This window comes from Agelaius tricolor, unplaced genomic scaffold (genome assembly GCF_023055355.1).
Source record: "Agelaius tricolor isolate 1412-34295 unplaced genomic scaffold, bAgeTri1.0.p SCAF_66, whole genome shotgun sequence".
NCBI classification, from domain to species: Eukaryota; Metazoa; Chordata; class Aves; order Passeriformes; family Icteridae; genus Agelaius; species Agelaius tricolor.
Window position 1 is genome coordinate 174,236 of NW_027269326.1, and position 25,702 is coordinate 199,937.

Consider the following 25,702-nt stretch of genomic DNA (forward strand, 5'->3'; position numbering starts at 1 on the left):
GGCAGGAGTGGGGGAGCAGGCAGGAGATGCAGGAAGAACCCCAGCCCCCCACTCTTGCCCCTTGGCCCCAAGGGATGTGGGGACCCTCAGTCCTGGACAGGGGCAAGGGGTGTGCTGGAGTGCCTTAGTGCTACCCAGGGCTAGGAACAGGAGGTTGGGGACACACACACACAGAGACATTCCCAGAGCTCTGCCCAAACAGATGCAGCCAGTCAGGCACTGCTCAGGTTTATTGGGGTCTCTGATCAGGGAGGGCACAGGCTGGATCAGTCTCAACGCCAGAGGTCCATCAGCTCCATCAGCACAGGGCAACAGGGACAGTCCTGGGGAGGGGAGAGAGGCACAGGGGGTAACAACCCACTGACCAGTACCAAGGCAACACCCTCTCAACCCCCAGAACTGCCACAGCCAGGCCCCTGTCATGTTCCAAGCACCATGTCAAGTCAAGCTGCAGGCAGGTCACTCACCCACAGCACCAGGGCAGGCAGGGGCTGACAGGGTCCTGGGACACTGGGAGGGTCCTTCCCTAGTCCAGCAGCTCACGGATGCACCAGCTGCAGAGAAGGAAGTAGATGCATTTCCACAGAAGCCGCAGGAACCAGGAGCCCAGGCGCAGCCCGAGGGAGGTGGCAGCGGGTGCTGGCAGTGCCAGGGCCTGTACCCGTGCCACTGGCTGGGGAGCACCCTGCAGACAGGCTGCCATGGTCCAGAGGATGTGCATGGCCCATGAGGAATCAGCAGGATCTGACACGGTGGGAGAGGCAGCAGTGCTGACGTGTGGGGCCCTGGCAAGCACTGGAACCTGCTACATTCTCTGCATTTCCAAAACTCCTACAATAGTGGGTGCAGGGAAGGGGGCACAACCTGGGGACCCTTTTGTTCCTCCCACTCCTGCCCCATGGAGCCCTCAGGGCTCAACAAGACCACGTGCCAGTGCAGTGCAGACTGCAGCAGGTTTATTTAGTGCTGACAGGCAGCAACTTTATTCAGGGTCACTCCCAGCAGCATTCCAGTGGAGGAGGCTCCCAGAACGTGGCCTTCACTGGCGGGAGGTGCGCTCTTCTTCCTCATTTTCCAGCTCATAGGCAGGCCTGTAGCTCTCCCGGCCCTGAGCATCGGTGCAGCGTAGGGCTGGGTTCTTCTTTGTGTTGGTCATGCTCCCCAGGGATGTGTAGCTGTGGAGGGAAGAAGCAGCTGCAGGACTGCACCCAGGGCCACTGGCTGTGCATGTGAGAAGGGCAGCAGCGGGCACTCACCCTCTGTCATAGAGGATACAGTAGGGGACAAAGAGCTTGCGCAGGAACTCCCAGATGTCCCGGTAGGTCCAGTCCTGCAGGCAGAATTGGGCAGGGATTGAGGCAGAGGCAAAAGGCTGCTCCCTTGCCTCCCAGGGAAGCAAGCCAGACCTTCCTGGAGAGCACCTGGGAGAGCCAGATGGTCAGCAGAGCACCACCACTCCTCCCAGCACCTCCCCAAAAACAGGGCAACCCCCCAGGAGGCAAGAACGAGCCCTGCCCAACAGCACCCAGCAGCATCACTGCAGCAAGGGGCACCCACAGCTGCACAGAGGGGCAGCAAATGCTCTGGGAGGGCGAGAATTGTGAGAGAAGCTGTTCAGGATGGGGGTGGATCACTGCTGCTTCCCAGCCCCACCAGATCCCCCTGCCAGGCCCTGTGGCAACAGCTCCAGCCCCACAGCAGGTGGGGGCCACGTACCAGCAAGGGGTTCACCCGCATGTAAGGGGGCCAGTCGGGGTCTGTCACACACATGGGGGTCAGGGTGCGTGAGTAGGGGTCCGTGCGCCGCGTTCCCATCAGGACAGCTTCCAGCTGGGGCTGCTGCTCCTTCAGCTGCGCCAGGGCCTCCCGGATGGAGCCCTCCACAGTGCAGAGCTGGACCCCATACCTGCACAGGCAGGGTGGACAGCTGTCTGCAGGCTGCACTGCACAGCCTCTGGGCAGCAGCCCACCCCACTGTGCCTCCTACCTCTGGACTGTTGCCTGAATGAACTGCTCCATTTCAGGGAATGGGGACACAATGCGGATGTAGAGCACCTGCAGCTTCTCCTGCCTCGCTGGGAACCGCCTGCAGAGAGACCCAGGGCAGCTGGACTCTGACCCATGGCAACTGGAGGCAAGGCAGCGTCCAGATCTGACCAGATAGAGCCCAGGAATCCACTCATTCCCCCAGGGTGGAGCAAGCAAGAGCCCCAGAGCCCTGGCCAGGGTCTGCAGGACCCCTAAGCCTTGCCCCAGCCTGGAGCCCCATGCGTGGGTACCTCTGCACAGCAGCATGGACGAGGTGCAGCAGGGCTGTGCAGTCCTTGCCCCCGTTGAAGCCCACGCAGAGCTGGACCAGACTGTACTGGTCCAAAGCCTCCTCGATGGTTCTCAGGGCTGCTGCCACCTTCTGCCCCAGGGCCGAGCCTGCCAGGACAGGACAGTTGGTGCCTGCCCAGCTCATGTTCCCTTAGCATGGCCCCAGGGCCTAGGGCACTTCACCCTCTGGACACACAGCAGAGCCATTGCTGGTACCACAGCCAAGAGCTTGTTCAACCCAGAGATCTGGGCCACAACGTGATAGGGATCATGAGGACATGGGGAACTGTGGCACTGCAGCTACTGCTGCACAGTGTGCTCTCAGACCCTGCCATCACCAGCCCTAATTGAGGTTACAGATCCCATTTCCACCCGTGTAGGATGAAGCCCACTGCAGCTGCAGCACACCTCAAGCCTCCCAGCACACAACAGGCAAGCTCTGCTGCCAGGTTGGAGTTCCCACTGCCCCAGCCCTGCTAGGCTGCACAGGGGAAGCACAGAGCTGTGCTGCAGCACCTCTTCCCAGTACCTGACTCAGCCAGGCCATAAACCTCCACAGCTGCTGGAGAGACACAGTCTGTCACCAACGGCACAGCAACACCCGGTGGCAGCTCCCTCATCAAAAAGCCATACGCTTCCTCCAGGTCCTGCTCTGACTCTGAGTCCAGGGTCAGCTTCACACGGTAGTAATTGCTGGTCCAGTCTGGGTACGAGCCCAAGCTGACGCGGCCCCGGAAGGTGGCATCAGCCCTGTCCAGCACCGGCGTGATGAGCATCTCATCAGATGCCACATAGACGGTGCGGGAGTGGAAATGGGTCTGTTTGCTGCGAAAGATGTGAGCGAGGCCATCCAGGGCCCGCTCCATCAGCGCCGGGATGCCGGGGAAGATGTAGACATTGCGCACACTGACCAGAGGGTACTTGAAAGCGCTGCCAGTGTGCCCGTCCGTGCCGTAGTTGAGGCGGGAGGACTCGGGGACGCGAGCCAGCTTCATTTCAGGGCACTGCTCCTCCGTCTTGCCAAAGAACTTGTGCACCAGTGCCACCAGCTCGGGATGGAGGATGACCCTCTCCCCAAAGGCCTTAGCCACGGCCTCGAAGGTCACATCGTCGTGCGTGGGGCCGATGCCGCCGGAGGTCAGCACGTAGGTGAAGCGAGCAGCAAAGGCGGCCACCTCGCTGGCGATGGCCTCCACATCATCGGGAACCACGGAGATGCGGGCGACACTCACGCCAAGAGCCCGCAGCCGCCGGCACATGAAGGAGGAGTTCGTGTCCTGTGTGTAGCCCTGAGGGGACCGCAGACGCCCGTGACAGCGGAGCGCCCCGACCCCAGGCCCCAGCCCGTCCCATGCCCGCAGCCCAGGCCCGCCCGCGGCCGCACCTTGAGAATCTCGTCGCCGATGATGATGATGCCGGCGGTGCTGGCGGATCCCTGAGTCACCGCTGCCGGGCTCGAAGCGGCCATGAGGCGGCAGGCGGCAGCGCGCAGAGGCCCGCACACCCTCCCCGCAACCCTCAGCACCCCCCACATGGAGCCGCCCGGGCACCTCCGCACACCGCGACACCGCCCCGCGCGCTCACAGGCCGGCCCGCACGTCAGTCACAGGGATCCGCCAGATCCCATTGGCCGAGAGGCGGGACCTGCGGGGACGGAACCATCGCAGGGCCGAAGGGAGGGGGTGTCGGCCGTGCCCGGCGGACCGGGGCACATCTCCTCTCCCGTGGGCGCGGGGAGTCTCCTCGGGAACCTCCGCGCGACCGGGACCCCTTCGCCCTCCAGCCCAGCTGCCCCCGGTACTGCAGACAGACAGCTCCCAAACATCACTTTATTGAAGCTTTGGAGGCATCGCAACGAGAAGGGCCCTCGGAACCGGGGCCGAGCCGACAAAACGACGCCCAAGCAGCGTCGAGGGTCAGGGGGTGAAGCCCCCAAGAAATGTCGAGAAGAAGAAGGAGAAAGGTGTTTTCTCAGAGTGGAAGGACTGGGAGCTTCGGCAGACCAGGGGCCACTCACTTTTCTGGCTTCTTCGGCAATGGCCGTCGGAAGAGCAGGATGTGGGGCTCTGCGGGGCAAAAGAGGGGGTCAGGCCGGGCCGCCTGGGCGCCACCCGCTTCCCCGCGGGGCTCACCTGGCTCGTGGATCATGTAGTGGACCCAGCCCTGGCTCTGCTGCACGCCCAGGTTCCGCCACTCCGACTCCGACAGCAGGTGGGTCTTGGGCACCAGCTTGGCGATGTCCTTGGGCAGCATCACGTGCCTGCAGTCCCGCACCTCTCAGTCAACACCGGGGCACCCCCGAAACCCCCTCATTCCCCACCGGAGAGCTGTTAACGGCACCAGCGCCGTGACCCGATACAGAACCCTCACCGGGACCCCCTCCCCCAAATTATCAGGATAATTCCCCTCTTGCCTGACCAGCGACTCGCCCCCCGTTCCCCTCCCACTCGCGAGCCGTTAATCCTACGCTACCGAGGCATTTCCCTCCCTCACCGCAGCAAACCTTAACCGACACCCCCCTCTTCCTTATCAAGCGGGCATTACCGGCACCCCTTCCCCGCTCCTTACCGGTACTCAAACTCCTCATCGTCGTACTTGTCCGAGTAGTAGATCTGTTTGTGCGCCATGACGGGACAGGCCCCGCCGTGCCCTCCCTCGGCGGCCGTTGGCGCCCCCGCCCCCCCGCGGTGCTTTCAAACACCGCCGCCTCGCGCTCCCATTGGCCAGAGCCGCGCCGCGACGGGGGGCGGGGCGGCTGCTCATTGGCCGCCGCGCTGCTTCCCGCGGGCCGGGCGCGGGCCGCGATTGGCTGGTGTGTGAGGGGGGAGTCACGTGGCGCGGGCGCGGCGGGGCCCACGCCGGAGGGGCGCGGGCCGGAAGTGAGTGGCGGTGAGGGCGGCGGGAGGGGGGGGTGGGGGGAGCGGCGGAGAGCGAGGCCCGCGCGTGACCGATGGTGCCCGGTGAGCGCGCGCCGGCCGGGGCGGTGAGGGCGTGCGGACGGAGGAAGGGGTGGGAGGGGGGGAGACCCGTGTAAAGGGCCCGGGACTCCGGGCCAGGCCCCGCCGTGCCCCCCCCGCGGCCGCTGTGTCGCCGGACTGAGGCCGCATCGCTCGCCGCCGCTTCGCCGCCGCTTTCCGCGGAACGAGTTGTGGGGGGTTCTGCCGCCGTCGCTCCCCGTGCTGTGAGAGCCGAGCCGCCCTTCCCAGCTGCCTCATTCGCCCGGCGTGGGGCAGGCCCGGACCAGGGGGCGGAGGAGCCGGTGCCGGGCCGTGCTGAGGTCGGGGGTGACCCACCCGGCGTGGCGGCTGCTGCGTGTGCCTGGGGTCCCCACCCGGTGCCGGTGCGGTGCACGGGAAGGAGACTGTGGGCTGTAGAGGCGCTGCAGGGTCCGGGGACAACCCCGAGGCTGGCACGACCTCCAGCAGGGACGGGGCACGGCTGGGTTTGGAGGGTTCCTCGTTCTCTGCGGTGCTGGGCTCTGCCCTCCGGCCTTCTGTGCTTCAGAGTAAGGCAGCAGTGAGTACCTGGAGCCTACCCAGCTGCTGTGGACAGGGGTAGCTGCTCCCCTTTGGAGATCTGTGTGTCTGCTCTCCAGTTGCGTGTTGTGTCCATCTGTTCTTGCTTCTCCCCTTGAATCTCTTAGATGGGGTCACCCACACAGATTATAGACCATGGACACGGCTTCCAAGGAGATGTGACCCGGGCCCTGCTTGCCACGTTGGCGCTGCAGAAATCTGTGGGCAAAGGGCACTTCTTTTCCGTGTTTGCTGGGGCTGCCCTGGTGTCAGCCTGTACCAGAGGGGCTGAAGATGCCATCTCCTCTCAGCCAGGGAGGGCTTGAGGATCCACCCCGCTGCCCTTTGGTGGGGGAATCCCCTCTGGAGCTGTGCAAAGCAGTGTTCCATCCTGGGCAGGGACACAAATGGGCTTTGGTAAGGCTGAGCACCCTGGCCCTGGGTCCAGATGCTTCTTCCCTGCCACCAGCCTCGGTGCCCTGGTCACCACCTCTGCTTGGCAGTGGCGTGGTGCTGCAGGGGTCAATCTCCATGGCCAAGCACAGCCCTCCTTATCTTGCTGCTTTCCAAGCTGGTGGTGACAGCTGGCACAGGCAGATAAAGGTACAAGTGCTGCCAAGCAGTAAATCATGGCTGCTGCTCTACCAGCCCGGCCTTGACTGCCTCAGCTGGGCAGTGGCAGTGAGAGGAGTGAGAAAAGAGCTTTGCTTGCCTTGTTTTCCCCTCGCAGAGCTTCCTGCCTCTGCCAGCTCACCCCTTGTAGACTCTTTCCATGACTTTTGTCTTCACCGGTCCCCTGGGAGGAAGGGACACAGCCCTGGGGGCTCTGTGTGTAATTTTGCATCAGGATGCCAGCTGAAGTGGTGCAGGAAGGGACAGCTCTGCCCCTCTGGTTGCCTTTGCTCTCCCTCCTTGCGTGTGGCTCTCCAGTACTGGTTTTAGGGCTGGACAGGGATCAGCTCCAGCACTTTCCTTGGGTCACAGAGTGACTCTAGGCCCCCAATACCATTTGCCAGTGTGGGCAGGGCCCAAGCAACGCCAGGCTCAGCCTGGTGTTCCTGTCCCAGCACATCCCATCTCCATCTTCTTTCCAATGGCAAGAAGGCAGCTTCCAGATTTCTCCTGCTCTTTGGTGCCAGCAGCACGGCACAGCAGCCACAACCCCATCCACCTGTGGACAGCATATGGAGGAGCAGGGTCTGCCTCTTGGCACCATGGCCACCTCAGCAGGCTGGGACAGGGCTGCCTAACTCCCTGTTTGTCCCTGAACCACAGGTTGGAGTGCCAGACGAGAGGGGCTCTGTGTCTCTGCTCCCCGCCCGGGGCCTGCCCTGCCCTCCGCCGGCGATGGAGTATGTGGTAAGGACCTCGGTGGAGGGCTCAGTGGCTTCGGTGGTGGATCCTGCCTGCCTCCTCTGCCTTCTGGGAGGTCTCCAGCCTCTTCCCCACATCTCCACTGGTATCTCCTAACCCCCTCTGCAGAGTGAAGGAGAAGGTTGCGTGCAGGAATGTGTAAATGTTGTTCGATGCTGTTGTGATGCGTGGGGGAAAAAATCAGCTGTTGGCTGGATTTGAGTGTTCTCCTTTGCTTCACCCCTGCCTCAGAGGTTCAGCATTGGACAGAGGGGGTCTCCTGCCCAGGGTCAGGTTTGTATGTGTGGCCACCTGCACCTTGCTGTGATTTCTTGCCAAACCTCTGGTGTGTTCCAGGCCTCTGACTCAGCTCCCAGGTTTTTTTCCAGGGAGGATGCTGTTAGTGGAGCCCTGAGCATCCCCACTCTGCTTCTCTTCCTTGCCCCAGCTGCTGTGTGAATTCCCAGTCTCAGGTGCCTGGAAGTAGCCCACATCCCTCTGTTCCTCATGATCCAGATCTTTCTGTGGCGGCAGGGCACATGGAGCAGGACATGTCCCCAGAGCTCCTCAGGGACAGTTCCAGCTGCTCTGCTCATCCTCTGCTGCAGGGACAGGAGCTTCTGGCATCTTCCTGGCAAAGGGAAGGGCTGCAGCCTGGGGATGGGGCTTGGGACTGCCTGTTCAGGCAGTTCTGCACCTTTGCACATCTCCAGGTTTGCCTTCTGCACTCAGAGCCCGCTGAGAGGGAGCTCTGATGCCCTGGGGTGGACTCTGGGGCTGGGGGGGGTGCTGTGATGGTAGCACCTCTGGTCTCCAAGGGCTGGGAGCTGCCATGCATCTTGTAACAAGCTCTTACAGACTGGCCTGGAAGGTTCTGAGAAAATCAGGAATTATTTTAGCTTCTAAGAGCAGAGATGTGTCTGAGCAGGAGCTTCAGCTGGGAGGCTCATCAGCCCTTTGCTGCCTGGAGGTGATGGCTGCTGGTGGAAAGGGGCCAAGGAAACTCTCCTGCCCCCTTGCAATTCCCTCCTGCTCTCATCCTGGGAAGCATCAGGGCTCACAGAGCTGCTGTGCCAGGCAAGCCCAAGCCCACATCAACCATTTTGTCCATCGTGGGCAAATCCCAGTGCTCTGTGGCCACTTGATGCTGCCCAGCCAGGCTCCCCTGGCAACAGGGCTGCACTGGCCCCTCACCGGGCCAGCAACTTCCTGCCTCCGGGCTTCCTGCTTTTCTTTAGAGGAGTGGTGCTGCGGCCACAGGAAGGTCACAGCACTGACTGAGCAGCCAGGGGCCCCTGGAGGGGACAGGCAGCGTGTGGAACAGCCAGCACAGGCTCTCTGTGCCTGTGGGACCACCTTGGCTGAGCTGGGTGGGGGGCATGGCCAAGGAGATGCTTCAGCGATGGCCCCACTCGTGTGTGCCACAGCCCCTCACATCACGGAGGTGGCAATTTCCAGCCCTCTCGTGGCTTTCCCTGTCCCCATGGCAGTGTGCCAGGCTTTCTGTGCCTGTGGGACCACCGTGGCTGAGGTGGGAGGGCTGGCTTTCACAAAGCTACTGTGCATGGCCAAGGAGATGCTTCAGGGATGGCCCCACTCGTGTGTGCCACAGCCCCTCGCATCACGGAGGTGGCAATTTCCAGCCCCCTGTGCCCATGGCAGTGTGCCAGGCTCTGTGAAGTGGGGCAGGCAGCTGCCAGTGCCAAGCAGTGCTGGATGAAGGCTGCAAGCAGGCAGAGCCTTTTCCTTGGCCTGGATTTACGCAGTTTTGGTTTGGTGGACAGAGCACCTGGTGGTTCGGAAGGATCTGGCTCGTGGTGTGTCAGGGCTTGGGTTCTGTCTGAACTCCTTGCCTCATCCTAGAGGGGATGGGGGAGAGCTCTCATCCCTCACTGGGGCCAGGGCTGGCCCAAGTTCCTGCTGCGTGCAAGTGCGCCGAGGACAGGGCAACAAGGGAGAGCTGCCCCTGAGCCCCCTGATCCACAGGTGGGAGTTTCACCCAGCTCCCCGAGGCTGAAGGGGCCAACTTTTCTCCCCCCACGGCACGTTCTTGCCGCCCTCTCCCGCTAGCTCCGCCTGTGACCTTGATTTTTCTGCTCCAGATAAGCGCTGCGTCCCCACCCCTCGCCGGGAGCCCCTCCTGCGCTGCCGCCCCAGCCCCAGCGCAGCCCGCGCCGCGGGCAGAGCCTGCCCCGCCGCCTGTGAGTCAGCACAGCTCTTCCCATCAGCCGCAGCCCCTCCATCTCTTCTCGCAGGAGGAGCAGCTGGGCATGCGGGAAGCGGCAGCGATTCGCTGCAGCCTCTCCCACGGGCTCCCCACCACGGCTGGGGGTTTGTGCTGAGCCCTGCCTTACCTGTATCCTGCTCCTGGCCGTCCTCCTCTTTCTCCCAGCAGCCCTCCAGGCAAGATCTGTGCTCTCAAAAGGACTGCATGTCCCCGTATTCCAGGAAGCTGCGAGCACCGGTGTCATCTCAGCATCGCTGCTCCCCCCCGGCAGAGCCCGGCAAGCCAACAGCAGCTGCTCACCGCCGGCACGTGGGTTGGGTGGCGCTGGCTGCCACACAAGGACCTTGTTCCCTCCTGGACAGTGCTCGGAGCAGGGCTGGGATGGGCTTGGATGCGCTCTGTGTCTGCCTCATCTCCGGGCTTTAAATATTCATGCTTTTGATTTCCTCTTAGCGGGCAGCGGCGCGGGGGCTGGAGCGAGCTGTGGGGTGGAAGAGGGTGGCCGTGCCGAGCCCAGCAGCAGGGCAGAGGGAGCTGGAGCTGGATGAAGACAATGGGTTTTGTTGCTGGCTCGGTGTTGAAGTGGCAAAGGGCTTGAGGACCTCCAGGCTGAGCCCAGAGCACTCTGAGCTCCCCTCCCTGTGCCGGCAGCTCCGCGGCCCCGTTTCCTCCCTGCTGTAGCGTGTTGCTCTCAGCCTGAACGGATCTGCACATCCTTCTGCCGCTGATCAGGACTGATCAGCTGTGCCAGGCAGCCCCTGGACCTGCTGCCAGGCCCAGCTCTCCCAGCCAGCCATGTGGGGCTGGCGTGGATCTAGCACAGAGTTCAGCCAAGGCTTCTGCTTGGGGGCAGCTTCCCGGCGGCTGCAGGCACTCGGACTCTCTGCAGGGCCCCTGTGAGGCCCAGCTGGCTGCATCCACCCCACTGCCACTCGGGACAGGGCGGCTGTGGCTCTTCTCACCTGCCTCCAGCATGGATCTCCTGCAAAAGAGCAAATACAGCCACCTGAGGAATGAATCTGTCTCCTCTCCGGAGGAGGCCATGGCAGGCCTGGGAGTCCTGCCCTCCCCAGTGGAGTCCCTTGCCAGCACGCAGTCTCTGCCTGGTTCCCTGTCCTCCTCCTCCCTCAGCCACGCTGCGCCTCTTGTGGAGCTCTCACCTGAGTTGGACGAGAGCCCTACCACCCTCTGCTCCTTCTTCCCCAAAATGGCCAACCTGAAGCTCTCCAATCCCGCCAACTTGCTCAGCTTGCGGGGCTCTGCAGCCAGCAGCAGCCCAGGGGAGCCTGGTCCCCCTGGGATGCCAGCACTAGTGCCAGGGGGTGGTGCCAGCCCTGGCTCAGGGAGGCCTGTCACTGTCTGTTCCCAGGATATGAACAAGCTGAGCTGTGGGAAGAAGACGCGGGTGGAAGGCGGCCAGCTGGGGGGTGATGAGTGGACGCGCCACGGCAGCTTTGTCAATAAACCCACCCGTGGCTGGCTGCATCCAGATGACAAGGTCATGGGCTCTGGGGTCTCCTACCATGTCCGGGTGAGTGCTGGGGACACTGGGAAGGGTCACTGTGGGGATTTGGGGACTTCCTGGTGGGAGGATGCACCAAGATCTTTGGGAGGAGTGGGGGACAGGGTGGGGCAGTGGGATTCCTGGGGTAGTTACTGCTGTGAGCTGGGGTGCTTGGGGGACAAACTCCACAGCTGGCCAAGTTCACCTTGCTCTCTTGCACAGTACATGGGCTGTGTGGAAGTGCTCCAGTCCATGAGGGCTCTGGATTTCAACACCAGGACACAGGTGACCAGGTGAGCTCTGCCTCTCCCCCAGGGCTGCTCTTTTTGGGGAGATGTGAGGAAGTTGCAGTGGGGGCCAGGGGCTGCTGCAGCCCATCAAACACTAATTCCAGTGCACTTTGCCCACCCAAAGAGCCCCACTTTGCCTGAGAGCTTCCATTTTGTCACCCTGTCTCTCCTGTGCTGACCCCTGTGTCCCCACTGTCCCGAGTGCTGTGTTTGGGGGGGTCTTGGGGCAAGGCAGGCACTGTGGGGGGCTGACATTTCACTGCACTCCCTGCAGGGAGGCCATTGGGCTGGTATGTGAGGCTGTGCCTGGTGCCAAGGGAGCCGTGAGGAGGAGGAAGGTGAGGCCTGGCTGGGAAGCTGCTGGGGGAGCGTTTGTGGCTGGTTTGGGCACAGGGCCAAGGACCAGATCCCAGCCCAGCTGGCAGTGCTGTGCTGGTCAGCCCAGGGCTCTGATCTCCCAGCTGAGGCTTGGACCAGGGCCACTGGTGAGGACAAGGTGCCCATCTCTGCTGTGGAAGCAGTGGGATGTGCTCTGTCCTCCTGCTGCTGGGCTCTCTGCTCTGGGGAGCCCTTTCTCTACGCCACCATTTGCCCCTAGCCCTGCAGCCGCTCCCTGAACTCCATCCTGGGCAAGAGCAACCTGAAGTTTGCAGGCATGCCCATCACCCTGACCATCTCCACCAGCAGCCTCAACCTCATGGCCTCAGACTGCAAGCAGGTGAGAATGGGGAGGGGTTGGCTTGGCTTTGGACAGGCAGGAATCCTCATGGAGCTCAGATCTTGCTGGGGCAGGGGATGCCCCCAGCCTCCCCAGGAAATGTCTGGATGGGCTGTGAGATGGGTGCTCACCTCCCCACAGTGCCTGGGGCTGAAGAGGTGGGAGGAATATCCCATGTGCTTTGTTGGATCTCTCCTGGAGACTGAGACCCAAATCCCCTTGATCTCCTGGTTTTGACCCCAGTCCTGGTGATGTCCCAGTCCTTTTCCTGGTGGTCTGTGGCTCATAGCCAGGGCTCTGGAGGATTTTGAGCCCCCATGGCAGGTCAGCCCTGGGGAGGAGCGGGATGGGCCACCCCTGGGTGGGTGACAAGGAACTCCTGGCTGTGTCCAACAAGCTCTCCACCTTGCAGATCATCGCCAACCACCACATGCAGTCGATTTCCTTCGCATCAGGGGGAGACCCGGTGAGTACCTGGCAGGGTCCCCATCTGTGCCCTCTGCCCAGTGCTCCCCAGCAGCCCCAGCCTCACTGCTGCTGTCTCACCCACAGGACACAGCTGAATACGTTGCCTACGTTGCCAAAGACCCCGTCAATCAGAGAGGTGAGGGTGCTGCAAGGGTCCTCGATGCCAAAGCCCCACTTTGGAGGTGTTGAGGATCAGCTCAACGTAGTGGGGGAGCTGGGTGACCCCTCAGAAAGCTCTGGGGTGTACAGGGCAGCCTCAGGGGTGGAGAACATTGGTGCTGGAGTTGCACAATCCCACTCCTCCGTTTTCTACCCAGCCTGTCATATCCTGGAGTGTCCTGAAGGCTTGGCCCAGGATGTGATCAGCACCATCGGGCAGGCCTTCGAGCTGCGCTTCAAGCAGTACCTGAAGAACCCTCCAAAGCTGGTGACACCCCACGACAGGTCAGAGCAGGGTGCTGTGACAAGGACAAAGGTGGCTTTGGAGAGGGGGGGATGCAGCCCTGGCTGCTGTCACGGGCTTACCTGTGCTGTGCTCCCTCAGGATGGCAGGGTTTGATGGCTCTGCCTGGGATGAAGAAGAGGAGGAACCAGCTCCAGATCACCAGTACTACAACGACTTCCCTGGCAAGGAGCCTCCCATTGGGGGGGTCGTGGACATGAGGCTGCAGGATGGGGCTGCTCAGACCCCAAATCACTTGGGTGCCACGCTGGTGAGGCTCTGGGCACATCCTCTCGGGGAGGCACCGTCTTGTAAGGGAGATGTAGGGACCCTAAATGGGCCGTGGGTTCTGCTGAAGGTTATTTGTGCCTCCTCAATGTCTCTGGGGTGTGGGGAGCAGGAAGGGGGATGAGCAGGAAAAGGGGATGGGGGCTCATCACTGCCTCTCCCTGCAGCCTGTTGGCCAATCCGGTGGGGAGTTTGACCCGCAGAAGCAGCACGCTCCTGCCCAAGGTAATGTGGTGGGTGTCTCCATCCTCTCCCATGGACCCCCAGTGCTCTGATGGGGGGGGGGGGGGCCAAGGTGGGCTGAAGCCCACCCTGCTGACCACAGTGCTCCTGCTAGCAGGGAGAGAGAAGTACCCGGCTCCAGCAGGCACAGCTGGGCGCACAGACCTCTTTGATGACCCGTCCTACGTCAACGTGCAGAACATAGACAAGACAAGACAAGCTCCAGCTGCCAGCAGCCCTGCCACAGCCAACGGCAGCACACAGAGGGACCTCTTTGACATGAGTGAGTGAACGGTGTCTCTGCAGCCAGGGCTGGGCAGAGGTGGCTCTGGGCTTGGTTATGGTCCCCCTGCTCCTGGATTAGGAGTCTCCTTCAGCCAGGTCTCGTAAGCTCTTGGAGATTTATATCACACCCAAGATAGCTCAGCTACCTTAGAAAGCATAAAATCAGCAGGATGGCTTCTGTGGCAGTATTGGAAACAGAAAAGTTTCAATAAAAGGCAAAATAACAAATTCTTTACAGAGAAAAACCAATCCAAGTACAAGAAGCCCTCCTGCCTCTAGTAAAACACCTCACAAAAGCAATTAATTTCTTTGTTCTCTTCTTTTTCTAAAGAGAAAGTAAAATTTTATAAAGAGAAAGTAAATTGCCCAAGCAAGACTTTTAAGCTCCAATTACCTATCCTTAAGTTTGAAGTGAAATCCTCCAAGTCCTATGAGATGCCTTTTCACTTAATCCAAAATAGAAACTCCTAAGCTTATTTCCTTTTTAAAGGGACAAAGGATAATTTTGTCACTCCCTCAACAAGAGGCACATTCCTACAAAGCTCTTCTGTCCTTGCAGAGCCCTTTGAAGATGCCCTGCGTGTGCCCCCCTCTGTGCCTGTGGGGCTGCCCCCTGCCCAGGTTGTGGCCTCCATGGAGGAGCAGCTGAGGAGGGAGCCCTGGTACCATGGCAAAATGAGCCGCAAGGAGGCCGAGAAGCTGCTGAAGGTCAACGGGGACTTCCTGGTGAGGGAGAGCACCACCACCCCGGGCCAGTATGTGCTGACTGGCTTGCAGGGTGGGCAGCCCAAGCATCTGCTGCTCGTGGATCCCGAGGGAGTGGTGAGTCCACGTAGGGGAAGGAGCTTGGGGCAGCACGGGCAAACTCCTCAGACTCAGTGAAGCACTCACACCAGATGCCTTTGCATCCTCTCAGCAGCTGGAGGGCTGATCCCTGAGGCCTGGGGCTATCAGCCCAGAATCAGTTAGTGCCATTTCTCAGTGGTTCTCCAAGTAGAGCAGAAGTTGGAGCTCTCTGGCTCTGGCAGGTGCTGAGCAGGGCCAGCTCTGCACCAGGGGGCTCAAAGGGGCAGCACGGTGGGTCCTAGGGGTTACAAGAGCCACCAGAGCATTGGGGTGAGCACTGTGAGACCCAAATATATGGAGCATACTGCTTCATATCATAGGGTGTTAATTCACTAGCAGTTATAAATCAAAGGAGAGCTTTGAGGTCCTAGCATAGGAAGGACATGAATCTGTTGGAGCCAGTCTAGAGGAGGCCACCAGGCAGATCAGAGGGACGGAACACTTCTTGTATGAAGAGTGGCTGGGAGAATTTGGATTGTTCAGCCTGGAGAAGAGAAGGCTTTGGGGTGACCTGATTGTGGCCTTCCAGTACCTGAAGGGAGCCGAAAAGAAAGATGGAGAGACACTATTATTTACAAGGGCTGGGGTGACAAGGCAAGGGGGAACGGCTTCAAACTGATAAACAGTAGGTTTAGATCAGATATTAGGAGCAACACTGCTGGGCTGGCTTTGGGCAGAGCGTGGGTTGGAGACTGCAGCGCCAGCTCTGTGCCCAGCCCGTGCCATGGAGGGTGGCAGCTGTGGCCTCACGTGGGCACTGACAGCGTCCCAAGTGCCCATTTTCTGTCCCCCCAGGTGAGGACAAAAGATCATCGCTTCGAGAGCGTCAGCCACCTCATCAGCTACCACATGGACAATCACCTGCCCATCATCTCAGCCGGCAGTGAGATGTGCCTGCAGCAGCCCGTGGAGAGGAGACTGTGAGCGCCCGGGGACCCCAGCGCACGGCACCCCCAAAGCGCAGCCCTCCGGCCGTGTTCCGTGCCCCAGGGAGCCCTCAGACTCTGCAGGTGCTCCACCCAGGACTGAGCATGGACTTGCCTGAGGACAGGGCCTCTCTCCTTTCACCACGTGGAGCTGGTGGCCATGGGGGGCTCAGGCTGTGAGTGCCTGCAGGGTAGGGAACCGTTCTTGCAAAGCCTCTCCAGCTCCAGCCTTTGCAGAGCAGCTCAGCTCCTACCAAAATCCAGCCCTGCTGCTGTGCCACAGCCGTTCTTGTGCTCACCAGCACGGGCTCAGGACTGGCAGGGCTGAGCCCCCCTGAGCCAGAGGCAGCCTGTCCTTATCTCTGGCCCCTGGGCCCAAGGAGGGTGCCCATGGGGGGCTCTGCTCCCCCAAGCACGAGGCCCTCGACTGTACCGGATCACTTTACGTGTTAACTCTGTGCCTTGACCCCGCAGGTCCCACACTCTTATGCAAGGGCAGGGGCTGGTTACAGAGCCTCCCCCGTGCTCCCAGCACCCTGTACCCCCTCCGTGACATGCTTGTGCTCCAGGACACGTTGCCACCATGTCCCCTTCCCTCCCTGCCCATCCCGGCTGGGCAAGGGCAGCTCCGGGCAGCCCCGGGGGGTTGGCGGGAGGACCCCCCTGCATGCACAGTGTAACTCCCCCAAGCCAAAGCGCAGCCTCGCAGCCCCTGCCCCGCTATACCAAAGGAACTGGCGGTTGTATTAAAGTTGGTATTTCTCTAGGTCCTGGCTGGTGTGAAACGGGAGGGATCGCTGTGGGCGGGTGGTTCATCCCTGTGCGCCCCCCGGGAGCTCGTACGTGGTTTGTCCCGTCTGCTCCCCCCCCCTCCCATCATGCCGCATTTGGTTTGGTCCGACTGGCGGGTGGGGCGGGAGCCTGCGGTGATTGACACGTCTGGCGCGCCTCGCCCCGCCCCTCCCGCGCGCTGTGATTGGCCCCGCGCGGGTTCCGGTTCCGCTCGGGCCATGGCGGCGACGCGCGCGCTGTGAGGGCTATGGCGGCCCCTCACGCAGAGAAGCTGGAGGGAGCGGTCCCGGCCCCGCCGGCCCCGCCGGGGCCCCCGCACCCCGCGGGCAGCGCTGCCGCCGGCGGGCCCGGCCGGAAGCAGGGCAAGGCAGGTGAGCGCGGGGGGACCGGGGTCGGGGTTGGGGTGGGTGGAGGTCTCCGCGGCTCCGCTGACGCGGCCTCGTTTGTCCCCGCAGGGCTGCAGATGAAGAGCCCCGAGAAGAAGCGGCGCAAATCGAACACGCAGGTAGGGCCGGGCTCGGGGCGGCGCGGGGGCCGGGGACGAGCCGCAGCAAGCCTGACCGCCACCTTCTCCCTGCAGGGCCCTGCCTACTCGCACCTCTCGGAGTTCGCCCCGCCGCCCACCCCCATGGTGGATCACCTGGTGGCTTCCAACCCCTTCGAGGATGATTTCGGGGCCCCCAAGGTGGGCGCGGCGCCCGCCCCCTTCCTGGGCAGCCCGGTCCCGTTCGGCGGTTTCCGCATGCAGGGGGGGATGTCGCCGCAGGTGCCCCCTGGTTACGGCGGTGGTCCCCAGTCCCTGCGGAGGCAGCCGCCGCCGTTCGCCCCCGGGCAGATGGGCCCGGCCTTTAGCATGCCCCCCCAGAATCCAAACTACGTGCAGCCGGGGGGCTTGAGCTTCGCCGGGCAGCCCTTCAGCCAGCCCCTCGGACAGAACTTCAGCCCCCCTATGGGGCAGCTCATGCAGGGGCCCGTTGGGGGCTTCGGGCCCATGATGTCCCCCACTATGGGGCAGCCCCCGCGGGGGGAAATGGGACCGGGGCCAGCCCTCAACCCCCCCGGGGGGCCAGCGGTGCCTCAGCGCTTCAGCCAGCCCAGCAACCTCTTTGGACAGTCGCCCATGCAGCGCCCCGGGCAGAACATGCCCCCGCTGCCCCCTACAGCCAGTCCCTTCCCTGGGGCGGATCCCGGCTTCCCCGCTAGCAGCGAGGAGGGGGGCAAGAACCCTCCCCCCAGCACCTTCGCCCAGGAGCAGCACTCGGGCTCGCCCGCCACCGTCAACGGGGCCCAGCCCGGCTTCGCCCCCAACAGCGGCGGCCGCGGCGCCGGCACCCCCGAGAGCAACAGCCTCCCCCTGCCGGCCCCCGGCAAGGCCGGCAGCGCCTCGGGCCACCAGCCGCCCCCGGGGCTCGTCTACCCCTGCGGGGCCTGCCGCAACGAGGTGAACGACGACCAGGACGCCATCCTGTGCGAGGCCTCCTGCCAGAAGTGGTTCCACCGGGAGTGCACGGGCATGACCGAGAACGCCTACGGGCTGCTCACCACCGAGGCCTCCGCCGTCTGGGCCTGCGACTTCTGCCTCAAGACGAAGGAGATCCAGTCGGTCTACATCCGGGAGGGCATGGGACAGCTGGTGACCGCCAACGACGGCTGAGCCACCCTTCAGCCGCCATGTACAGCTTTCCCCACACTGATTTAGGACCAAACACCCGTTTTTTGTAGCTGTCACCCCCCCCTGCCAGCCAGAGAGCCACTGCTATGTGCTGGCTGTGGCTGCTCACTGGGCACTGCCTGGCACCGGGACCTTCCAGGGGACCGGGGACGGTGCTGGCCGTGTCGGTGTCAGCCCTTTGGTCCCGGTGTACCGGCTCACTGAGGGCTGGGGTTTCCTGGTGCTTTACAGTGCTGCCCCCATTTGGGTCATTACCCTTGCAGGGGGCACCTCCCGGGCTGTGCAGCGCTCCTGGTGTGTCCCCTTCCACATTCACGGGGCAGAGTCCCGGTACCCCCTGCTCCGGTGGTCGGGATGCTCCCAGTACCCGCTCCCCCACCCCAGGTCCGTCCGTTTTAGCCAACCGTTAATGGAAATTTTTGTACCGTCGTTATAAAACTCTGAAACGCGCGTGTCGGTGTCTGTCCGGGGCTGTCGGTGTCTGTCCGGTACCGGGTTTGGGGGGGTTGGGGGAGGGGGGGCGGTGTTCGGTACCGGCCGCTGTCCCCGCCCCTTTCCTCGCGACGCTGCGCCGCGGGCTGTGATTGGCTGCCGCTGTCACGTGCGCGGGGGCGGTGGCGGCGGCCCCGGGGAAAGTTCCCGGCGGGACGCGGCGGGCGCAGGTACCGGGAGCGGCGGGAGCGCTGCCCCTGCCGGGCCCAACCGAGCCAGGACGGGGCTGAGGGCGCGGGCACAGCTCAGAGAGGCCGTGGGAAGCGGAGAGGAGGGGGTTGTCAGCCACCGGGCCGGTTCTGAGTCCCGGACGGGGAACCGGGAGGGGAAGAGAGGGGCGGGGGCTGCTCGAGACCCCCGTCCGGTGTTGCCGCTTTGCTGTGGGGCTGTGGGATCCCGACCGGGGCCCCTGATTCCCCCACGCCGGGCCCTGCGGCTCCCGTCCACCTGCTGGGTCGCATCACCGGCTAAAAATACCCCGCGGCGGCAGCTGGTGGCAGGGGGGAGCAGCCCAGAGCCGGTGCACCGGGACGGCTCCCTGAAAGCCTCCCAGCTACAGGCTGGAGGGACGGGCTGGCACCGGGACCCAGGCTCTCCCGGTCACATCCAGCCGGTCCTGGGAGCTGGGTCGTGTCCCGCTGTCCGTGTGTCCGCCCGTCTGTCCCCTTGCAGGTAGCGCTGGACTGTCCCTATGGCGGAGAAATTGGATTCCCGGGATTCAGAGAGCAACTGGGTGCTGGCGGGCGGTGAGGTGAGGGCTTGCAACCCCTAGAGCAGACCCTCACTGCTTGAGATATCCAGGGCAACATCCCAGACCTGGGACCCCATGCCTTGGGGGCAGCCCCCCAGAGCTGGAGACCCCCGGGCACACCCCACAGTGCCCACCTGGGGCTGCAGGCAGAGTGGGCACGTGGAAGTTGGGGCTAAAAGTGTCTCCCTATGTACCCCCTCCCCTAGGGTCTGCCCATTGACACGGTGGGTCCAGAGCGGGACTCAGCCTCCCACGGGTCTGACGATGAGGAACCGGAGGAGGAGGAGGAGGATGAAGGCACCCAGGACACAGTCACAGGCAGGCAGCCAGCAGTATATGGGGCAAGCCTGGTGTCACCTTCCTGTGCCACTGTCTCATGACCTTGCTCTGCCTCTCCCCAGCTGTGACTGCCAATGGTGCCACCACCTTCCCCAGGCAGACCTTGTGCCCTGAGGGCAGCGGGCAAGGGGTGAGTCAGACCTGGGGGCTGGGGGTGAGCTGGAACTGCTGGGCTGCTCCCTGCACAGAGATACCCCATGTGCCAGAGCCTGTGTCTGCAGGACCCAGAGCAATGTGAGGACTCCAAGGCACGCGCAGAGCCTGCCCTGGATGGCTCTGCAGAGCCCAGCGTGTTGGAGGGCGATGAGCAGGAGGAGCTGGATGCTGAGGCTGAGCCACAACCCCGCCCTGACACCCCCCCAGCAGGTCAGGCCTCACAGGGGACTGGCCTGGGGGAATCTCTGCTGGCAGTATTTAGGTGTAGACCCTCCCTGGAGGTTCCCCCCATCTCCCCCTAGGGCCAACAACGGAGGACGTGTCCTGCACCAGCAGTGACGATAACATGGAGGGGCTGCGGTGGAGGCCGGGCCACAAGCCCCGTCCTGAGCCCACCACTGTCACACCTGCCCCACAACGGGGGACACCAGACACTGGTGATGATGGGCTCAGTATGAGCACGTACCTGCTGGGGGCCTTGGCCATGGTTGTTGTGGGGCTGCTGATCATCACTGGTAAGTGGGGCCCCAGTGGCCAAGGCCCCAGGGACAGGGGAGGGTCCAGACGTCCCCCTCATTGTCCCCTCCTCTCCCCAGGTGGTATCTACGACGTGGCAGATGGTGAGTAGAGGTGACTTGCCCACCTGGGCAGGGGGACATCTCACAGCAGCCTGGACATTCAGACCCGTGTCCTTCTCTGCAGGCCCTGTGGAGAGTGTGGGGAGCTGGGACTTGGCTGCTGGGGAGCAGGAGTCACTGCTGTCCATAGACAGCAATGTAAGGAGGGGTCCCAAGCAGGTCTGAGTGAGGGCAGAGGGTGTCCTCAACGCCCCCAGGGCTCCCAACCTTCCTGTCCTCCAGGACTCGCAGCAGCAGCCCCCTCTGCCAGATGATGGGGGCCCGCAGAGCATGCAGTCCATGAGCCAGCTCCTGGACAAGCTGGCCAAAGAGAACCAGGAGATCCGGCTCATGCAGGCAGAGCTACAGGTTGGTGGTGCCCATTACACCTCTGAGCTGCATCCCGGTGCTTCTATCCCGCTGCCACCTCTTTCACAGCCTCTCACCCCTGCCCCAGGCCCACAAGGAAGATCTGCAGGCGCTGCTGCACAAGAGCGAGGGCGAGGCGGCGGCGGCCGGGGCGCAGCAGCAGAGCCTGGCCGCGGAGAACGCGCGGCTGCGCGCGGCGCTGGAGCGCGAGGTGACGGCGCTGCGCCAGGCCCAGGCTGAGCTGCGGCGCCTGCAGGCCACGGGGGACCCTGGCAGCCCCAGGGAGCCACGGGCAGAGCAGCCACGTGCCACGGGTGTGCCAGGGAATGGCAGAGCCACGGCGCGGCGGCACAGCAGCCTGGACTCGCTGCGGCAGGAGCTGGCGGACACCCTGGACCGTGTGCGGGGCTCTGGGGATCTCAAGGGGCTCGTGGAGGAATTGAGCGCCCTGGAGCAGCACCTGGCCCAGGTGATGGAGGCAGACAGGTCCTTCTCCACACCCTGGAAGAAGCCATCCAAGGTGGAGAAGGAGAGCAAGTGGCACAAGCAGCACGGCGCCAGGGGATCCCCCCATGAGCAGGAGAGGAGAGAGCAGGGCAAACACCACAAAAAGGAGCCCCGAGGCCCCCGTGAGCACAAGCCAGGCAAAGCCTGGGGGAAGCCATCTCACAGCCACCCCTGGCACGATTCCCATGAGCTGCCCTGGCACAAGCGGTACCGGGCACCGCAGGGCTGCTCTGGGGTGACCGACTGTGCCCACAAGGAGGGCCGGGAAGTGCTTGGGGTTGCCCTGGAGCCGGTGCAGAAGGTGCAGTTCCTGCAACTGCTGCAGAGCTTCATGGGGCAGCTGGGCTTGGGGAGACAATTTGGGAGGCTGGCACCCCAGCTCGATGGGGCCTTCAGGGCTGATGGTGTCTTTGCCCACGACCGCCTGCGGTTCGTGGATTTTGTGGATGATGTGGAGGATCTGCTTGAGGACGTGGCGTGGCAGGAACAGGGTGACAAGAAGGCGGCTGATGGCTTCGAGGAGTACATGCTGCGGCACTATAGTGGGTGAGCTGGGGTGGGCAGTGCCAGGGGTCCCCAGGGATTCCCTCCTACTGCTGCCCATCACATTTTCCCTTCTCTTGCAGCACCTCCGGGAACATGTGGAGCCAGAGAGCCCCAAGGCAGCATGGCACACGTGGGTAGAGCCAGGGGGGCAGTAGTGTACCAGCACCCCCATGCAAGGGCTCCCCACATGCTGTTTATGGGGGTCTAGGGGTGACCCACACCCTGTAGGGCCAAGTAGGGCCACATCCCTAACCAAATGCACTGTGTGACGCTGCACTGCCACCATCAATAAAGTCACTGCTGGGCAGAGCTGTGTAGATGTGGGGAAAATGGGGGTGGGAGAAAAGGAGGGTGCTGAGGGAAGAGGGCTGGAAAAATGGGGGTTCAGAGGAGGCAGGGCATGTAAGGGGAGAGCAGATGGGACTGAAGTGCTGTGGAAAAAGAAGGTGCTGTGAGAGGGAAGGAAGGAGTGCAGGGAGGAGGAAGGGCTGCTGGGGGAGAGGGGGTGCTGATGAAAAGGTGGGGTAGAGGGGAATATGGTGTGCTGGAGGGGAAGGGGGTTGCTGGGGGAGAATAAAGAGTATTGAGGGTGCTGGGGGAAAATGATTTAGAGGAGGAACAGTGAAGAGGGAAGGGGAGTGCTGGAGAAAGTGAGGAGCAGTTGAAAAAGTGGGGTGCAGAGGGGGCATAAGGATGTTGAGGAGGAAGGGTGCTTGGAGAGAAAAGAGGCTACTGGGGGAAACGGATGCTGGCAGAAAGCGGGGTGCAGAAGAGGAGTAGGGATTGTGGGGGGAAGAGTGCTGGGGAAATGCAGATGCTGGGAGAAGCAGGGTGCTGAGGAAAGGGAGCATCAGAGGAGAATGGAGGGTGTGAGGAGGAAGTGAGGGCACTGGGAGCAGGGGAGAGCAGGGGGCAGAGATGCAGAGGGGTGTGGGATACCGGGGGCAGAGGGGCAGAGGGGTGCCGGGGTGCGGGATACCGGGGGCAGGGAGGGCAGGGGTGCGGGGTACCGGGGGCAGAAGGGTGCGGGATACCGGGGGCAGGGGGGTGCCGGGGTGCGGGATACCGGGGGCAGGGAGGGCAGGGGGCAGGGGGGTGCCGGGGTGCGGGATACCGAGGGCAGAGGGGTGTCGGGGTGCGGGGTACCGGGGGCAGAACTCGCCGTGTCCCCGGGGCGGCCTCGCTGCTGTGCGGGCTCTGCCCGGCAGAGGGCGCCGTGAGACGCGCGGGCTGCCGGGGGCGGGGCCAGTGTGGGCGTGACCGAGGGCGTGGTCAGGGGCGGGGCGGAGGCGCCGATGGCGGCGCCGCGCTCGGTGCTGCTGCTGAGCGGGAAGAGGAAATCGGGAAAGGATTTCGTGGCCGAGGAGCTGCGGAGCCGGTACCGGGACGGGCGGGACTGGGGCCGAGCGTGTGGGCGGGGAAGGCACGGCGGGCGGGGATGGTACCGGAGTACAGGGAGGCCGGGACTTGGCCGAGTAGAGGCGGTGCCAGTGCCCGTCCCGTTCGCCCCTCTCCCGCAGGCTGGGCCCTGATGTCTGCACCATTCTGCGCCTCTCCGGGCCCCTCAAGGAGCAATACGCCAAGGTACGGAGCCATGTCACAGCCGCCGAGCTGTACCGGGACACTGCCGTGCTGTGCCGTGCTGTGCCATCCCACGCTCGTACCGTGCCACACCTTCCTGAGCTATGCCAGGCACTGCCGTGCTGTGCCGGGACACTGCTGTGCCGTGCTGTGCTGTGCCGTCCCATGCTCATATCGTGCCACACAGTGCCACACTGTCCCGAGCTGTGCCAGGACACTGCTGTGCTGTGCCATCCCATGCTCATATCGTGCCACACAGTGCCACACCATCCTGAGCTGTGCCAGGACACTGCTGTGCTGTGCTGTGCCATCCCACGCTCACACCGTGCCACACCGAGCTGTGCTGTGCCACACTGAGTTGTGCCAGGGCATGTGTTCGCCTGTCCTCTGCTTTCCCTGCTGCACTGTGCTGTGCCATCTGATGCTTTGCCATGCTGTGCCATGCTGTGCCATGCTGCACCACACCAAGCCATGCCAGGACATGCTGTGCCACGTTGTGCCATCCCACAGCCGTGCTGTACCACACCGTGCTGAGCTGTTGCATGCTGTGCTGAGCCAGCCCGTCCCTGTGCTGTGGCGTGTCACAGCAGCCGTGCCATGCCATGCCATGCCATGCCATGCCATGCTGTGTGCCCAGGCCATGCCCACTGACCCTCCTTCCCCACAGGAGCACGGGCTGGACTTTGAGCGCCTCCTGGATGCCAGCGCCTACAAGGAGAGGTTCCGCCAGGACATGATCCGCTGGGGCGAGGAGAAGCGCCGCGCCGACCCCGGCTTCTTCTGCCGGGCCGCGGTGGAGGGGGCACTGCAGCCGGTCTGGGTGAGCACTGGGAGGGTACAGGGCTCTGTGCCGGTGTGGGTGAGCTCTGGGACCCTGCAGCCGGTCTGGGTGAGCAACGGGAGGGCACCGGGCCCTGTGCCAGTGTGGGTGAGCTCTGGGACCCTGCAGCCGGTGTGAGTGAGCTCTGGGGCCAGTGTGGGTGAGCTCTGGGAGGGCATGGGGACCCTGTTCTGGTGTGGGTGAGCTCTGGGACCCTGCAGCTGGTGTGGGTGAGCTCTGGGGCCGGTGTGCATGAGCTCTGGAAGGGCACAGGGATCCTGCAGGCTCTGTGGGTGAGCTCTGGGGGTGCTGCAGCTGCTGTGGGTGAGCTCTGGGAGGTGCACAGGGGCCCTGGGGGCACAGGCCGGGTGCTGATGGAGCCCTGTGCAGGTGGTGAGCGACACACGGCGCCTCTCAGACGTGGAGTGGTTCCGGGACGCCTACGGGGATGTGGTGCAGACCGTGAGGGTGGTGGCTACTGAGGAGACGAGGAAGAGGAGGAACTGGGTCTTTGTCGCTGGTGAGCGAGGGAGGGGCAGCTTGGCCTATGTGACACCAAACCTGTCTGCTGCCTCCACTGCCCTTCCTTGGCAGTGGGAGCAGGAGGCTGGGGATCAAGGCCCCCCCACCTCTGGGGGGTGAGGCAGTGGTGGGGGCACAGGCAGACACATCCTGACCATCCCTGGTGCCTCCCTGGGCTCTGTGCTACCAGGGGTGGACGACGCTGAATCTGAGTGCGGCCTGGACCAAGGAGTGGCCTTTGACTGGGTGATCACCAATGACGGCGATGAGGCGGCTCTGGGCGAGCAGCTGGAGGAGCTGGTGCAGTCTCTCCACAGGAGCCTATAGCTCCATGTCTCTCCACTGGGGCTTGGGGACTGCCTCATCCCCCCAGCCCCTCAGCATCTCCACCTCCTGCTGCTGCTTCCTGTTCTGGAATAAAGCTCTGACTTCTGGGAAGTGCTGCCACGCTGGGCCTGTGTCTCATTTCTGGGGAAGGGACACACAGGTGATCCTGCCCCATGCCCACCACAGGTTTCCCAGCTTTCAGGAGGCAGAACTTTTGTCCTGCAGTTCTGTCTAAGCAGAGGGTCACCAGCTGGATGTCTCATGGTGTCTTTTAATAAGGTTTCTAGCAGCCAATTCCCTACAGATTATCTGCTTCCCAAACTCGTACACTCACATCTGCTCCTCCCCTGCAACAGCTGGGCACGGCAGGGGCTGGGGGTGCCTGGGTGGGCTGGGGGTTTTGAGGGGGGATTAGGGCCCTATGTAGATCTGTATGTGTGTATCCCATACTCTGGCTCTACCCCTACCCTGACCCCGACCTTGGGGACACCGTGGGACACACACACCCCGTGCCCCCCGTCCATGGGGTGACCCACGCCGGGATGGGAACACCTGCTCCGGCTGCTGCTCGTAATCCCCGTCCTCTAAACGGATTAAAGGGGATCATATCAAAGGAGGGGGGATGCCCGTGAAGGGGGAACCCAACGGGTTAACCAGATTTGGGGTCGTTCGGGACTCGCTCATCGGTGCAGCCCGGTGCAGCCCCGTGCACTACAAGTCCCGAACGACCCCGCAGAGATGCAGGAGCCGGGGGTGTGCTGGGGGGGGAGATCCAAAGCGGGGAGCGGGCGGGGATGATGTCAGCCTG

The 25,702-nt window shown here is 63.2% G+C and overlaps 6 protein-coding genes across 15 annotated transcripts; 4 read left to right on the forward strand and 2 right to left on the reverse strand.

The window, feature by feature from the left end:
* Positions 1–934: 934 nt before the first annotated feature.
* FLAD1 (flavin adenine dinucleotide synthetase 1) lies at positions 935–3,885 on the reverse strand. Its single transcript, XM_071456963.1, has 7 exons — positions 3,704–3,885; positions 2,849–3,608; positions 2,280–2,427; positions 1,988–2,086; positions 1,717–1,906; positions 1,257–1,330; positions 935–1,175 (listed from the first exon to the last, which is right to left on the reverse strand). Exons 1-7 carry the CDS (start codon positions 3,851–3,853, stop codon positions 1,040–1,042), a joined length of 1,557 nt encoding a protein of 518 aa, XP_071313064.1. The 5' UTR covers positions 3,854–3,885; the 3' UTR covers positions 935–1,039.
* Positions 3,886–4,134: 249 nt separating this feature from the next.
* CKS1B (CDC28 protein kinase regulatory subunit 1B) lies at positions 4,135–7,053 on the reverse strand. 2 transcript variants are annotated; one of them, XM_071417099.1, is made up of 3 exons: positions 4,888–7,053; positions 4,452–4,579; positions 4,135–4,385 (listed from the first exon to the last, which is right to left on the reverse strand). In XM_071417099.1, exons 1-3 carry the CDS (start codon positions 4,944–4,946, stop codon positions 4,333–4,335), a joined length of 240 nt encoding a protein of 79 aa, XP_071273200.1. In that variant the 5' UTR covers positions 4,947–7,053; the 3' UTR covers positions 4,135–4,332. The 2 variants fall into 2 exon arrangements, with proteins under 2 accessions (XP_071273200.1, XP_071273199.1); XM_071417098.1 differs by having other exon boundaries at positions 4,135–4,579.
* On the forward strand, positions 5,149–16,169 carry SHC1 (SHC adaptor protein 1). Of its 7 annotated transcripts, none has more exons than XM_071417094.1 (13): positions 5,149–5,198; positions 10,784–10,945; positions 11,141–11,211; positions 11,483–11,546; positions 11,807–11,926; positions 12,339–12,392; positions 12,479–12,530; positions 12,712–12,838; positions 12,939–13,107; positions 13,292–13,349; positions 13,462–13,629; positions 14,191–14,453; positions 15,273–16,169. In XM_071417094.1, exons 2-13 carry the CDS (start codon positions 10,787–10,789, stop codon positions 15,399–15,401), a joined length of 1,434 nt encoding a protein of 477 aa, XP_071273195.1. In that variant the 5' UTR covers positions 5,149–5,198; positions 10,784–10,786; the 3' UTR covers positions 15,402–16,169. The 7 variants fall into 7 exon arrangements, with proteins under 7 accessions (XP_071273195.1, XP_071273194.1, XP_071273191.1 ...); XM_071417093.1 differs by lacking the exon at positions 5,149–5,198 and adding an exon at positions 5,226–5,279; XM_071417090.1 differs by lacking the exon at positions 5,149–5,198 and adding an exon at positions 7,110–7,193.
* A 141-nt stretch (positions 16,170–16,310) lies between these two features.
* Positions 16,311–18,317, forward strand: PYGO2 (pygopus family PHD finger 2). 2 transcript variants are annotated; one of them, XM_071417097.1, is made up of 3 exons: positions 16,311–16,566; positions 16,651–16,700; positions 16,776–18,317. In XM_071417097.1, the coding sequence occupies exons 1-3, from the start codon at positions 16,443–16,445 to the stop codon at positions 17,847–17,849; spliced, it is 1,248 nt and encodes a 415-aa protein (XP_071273198.1). In that variant the 5' UTR covers positions 16,311–16,442; the 3' UTR covers positions 17,850–18,317. The 2 variants fall into 2 exon arrangements, with proteins under 2 accessions (XP_071273198.1, XP_071273196.1); XM_071417095.1 differs by having other exon boundaries at positions 16,311–16,700.
* A 133-nt stretch (positions 18,318–18,450) lies between these two features.
* On the forward strand, positions 18,451–21,951 carry PBXIP1 (PBX homeobox interacting protein 1). Of its 2 annotated transcripts, XM_071417085.1 has the most exons (11): positions 18,451–18,529; positions 19,032–19,110; positions 19,317–19,428; positions 19,512–19,579; positions 19,671–19,815; positions 19,908–20,120; positions 20,202–20,225; positions 20,308–20,381; positions 20,466–20,591; positions 20,680–21,644; positions 21,725–21,951. In XM_071417085.1, the coding sequence occupies exons 2-11, from the start codon at positions 19,051–19,053 to the stop codon at positions 21,780–21,782; spliced, it is 1,845 nt and encodes a 614-aa protein (XP_071273186.1). In that variant the 5' UTR covers positions 18,451–18,529; positions 19,032–19,050; the 3' UTR covers positions 21,783–21,951. The 2 variants fall into 2 exon arrangements, with proteins under 2 accessions (XP_071273186.1, XP_071273188.1); XM_071417087.1 differs by lacking the exon at positions 20,202–20,225 and having other exon boundaries at positions 19,908–20,124; positions 20,288–20,381.
* Positions 21,952–22,883: 932 nt separating this feature from the next.
* PMVK (phosphomevalonate kinase) lies at positions 22,884–25,005 on the forward strand. Its single transcript, XM_071456727.1, has 5 exons — positions 22,884–23,022; positions 23,165–23,228; positions 23,893–24,045; positions 24,436–24,565; positions 24,758–25,005. Exons 1-5 carry the CDS (start codon positions 22,940–22,942, stop codon positions 24,892–24,894), a joined length of 567 nt encoding a protein of 188 aa, XP_071312828.1. The 5' UTR covers positions 22,884–22,939; the 3' UTR covers positions 24,895–25,005.
* Positions 25,006–25,702: the final 697 nt, after the last annotated feature.

Excerpts from the sequence above, each read along its gene's own strand:
- PMVK (XM_071456727.1), top strand. The coding sequence starts at position 22,940 with ATGGCGGCGCCGCGCTCGGTGCTGCTGCTGAGCGGGAAGAGGAAATCG. Across the intron at positions 23,229-23,892 it reads TCAAGGAGCAATACGCCAAG|GAGCACGGGCTGGACTTTGA; the intron begins GTACGGAGCCAT and ends CCTTCCCCACAG. Across the intron at positions 24,566-24,757 it reads GAACTGGGTCTTTGTCGCTG|GGGTGGACGACGCTGAATCT; the intron begins GTGAGCGAGGGA and ends CTGTGCTACCAG.
- CKS1B (XM_071417098.1), bottom strand. The coding sequence starts at position 4,946 with ATGGCGCACAAACAGATCTACTACTCGGACAAGTACGACGATGAGGAG. Across the intron at positions 4,580-4,887 it reads GATGAGGAGTTTGAGTACCG|GCACGTGATGCTGCCCAAGG; the intron begins GTAAGGAGCGGG and ends GCGGGACTGCAG.
- PYGO2 (XM_071417095.1), top strand. The coding sequence starts at position 16,443 with ATGGCGGCCCCTCACGCAGAGAAGCTGGAGGGAGCGGTCCCGGCCCCG. Across the intron at positions 16,701-16,775 it reads GGCGCAAATCGAACACGCAG|GGCCCTGCCTACTCGCACCT; the intron begins GTAGGGCCGGGC and ends TTCTCCCTGCAG.
- SHC1 (XM_071417088.1), top strand. The coding sequence starts at position 10,388 with ATGGATCTCCTGCAAAAGAGCAAATACAGCCACCTGAGGAATGAATCT. Across the intron at positions 12,839-12,938 it reads CTGGTGACACCCCACGACAG|GATGGCAGGGTTTGATGGCT; the intron begins GTCAGAGCAGGG and ends GTGCTCCCTCAG. Across the intron at positions 13,350-13,461 it reads GCAGCACGCTCCTGCCCAAG|CAGGGAGAGAGAAGTACCCG; the intron begins GTAATGTGGTGG and ends TGCTCCTGCTAG.
- FLAD1 (XM_071456963.1), bottom strand. The coding sequence starts at position 3,853 with ATGTGGGGGGTGCTGAGGGTTGCGGGGAGGGTGTGCGGGCCTCTGCGC. Across the intron at positions 2,428-2,848 it reads TTATGGCCTGGCTGAGTCAG|GCTCGGCCCTGGGGCAGAAG; the intron begins GTACTGGGAAGA and ends CTGTCCTGGCAG. Across the intron at positions 1,176-1,256 it reads TGTATCCTCTATGACAGAGG|CTACACATCCCTGGGGAGCA; the intron begins GTGAGTGCCCGC and ends TTCCCTCCACAG.
- PBXIP1 (XM_071417087.1), top strand. The coding sequence starts at position 19,051 with ATGGCGGAGAAATTGGATTCCCGGGATTCAGAGAGCAACTGGGTGCTG. Across the intron at positions 19,111-19,316 it reads GGGTGCTGGCGGGCGGTGAG|GGTCTGCCCATTGACACGGT; the intron begins GTGAGGGCTTGC and ends CCCCTCCCCTAG. Across the intron at positions 21,645-21,724 it reads ATGCTGCGGCACTATAGTGG|CACCTCCGGGAACATGTGGA; the intron begins GTGAGCTGGGGT and ends CTTCTCTTGCAG.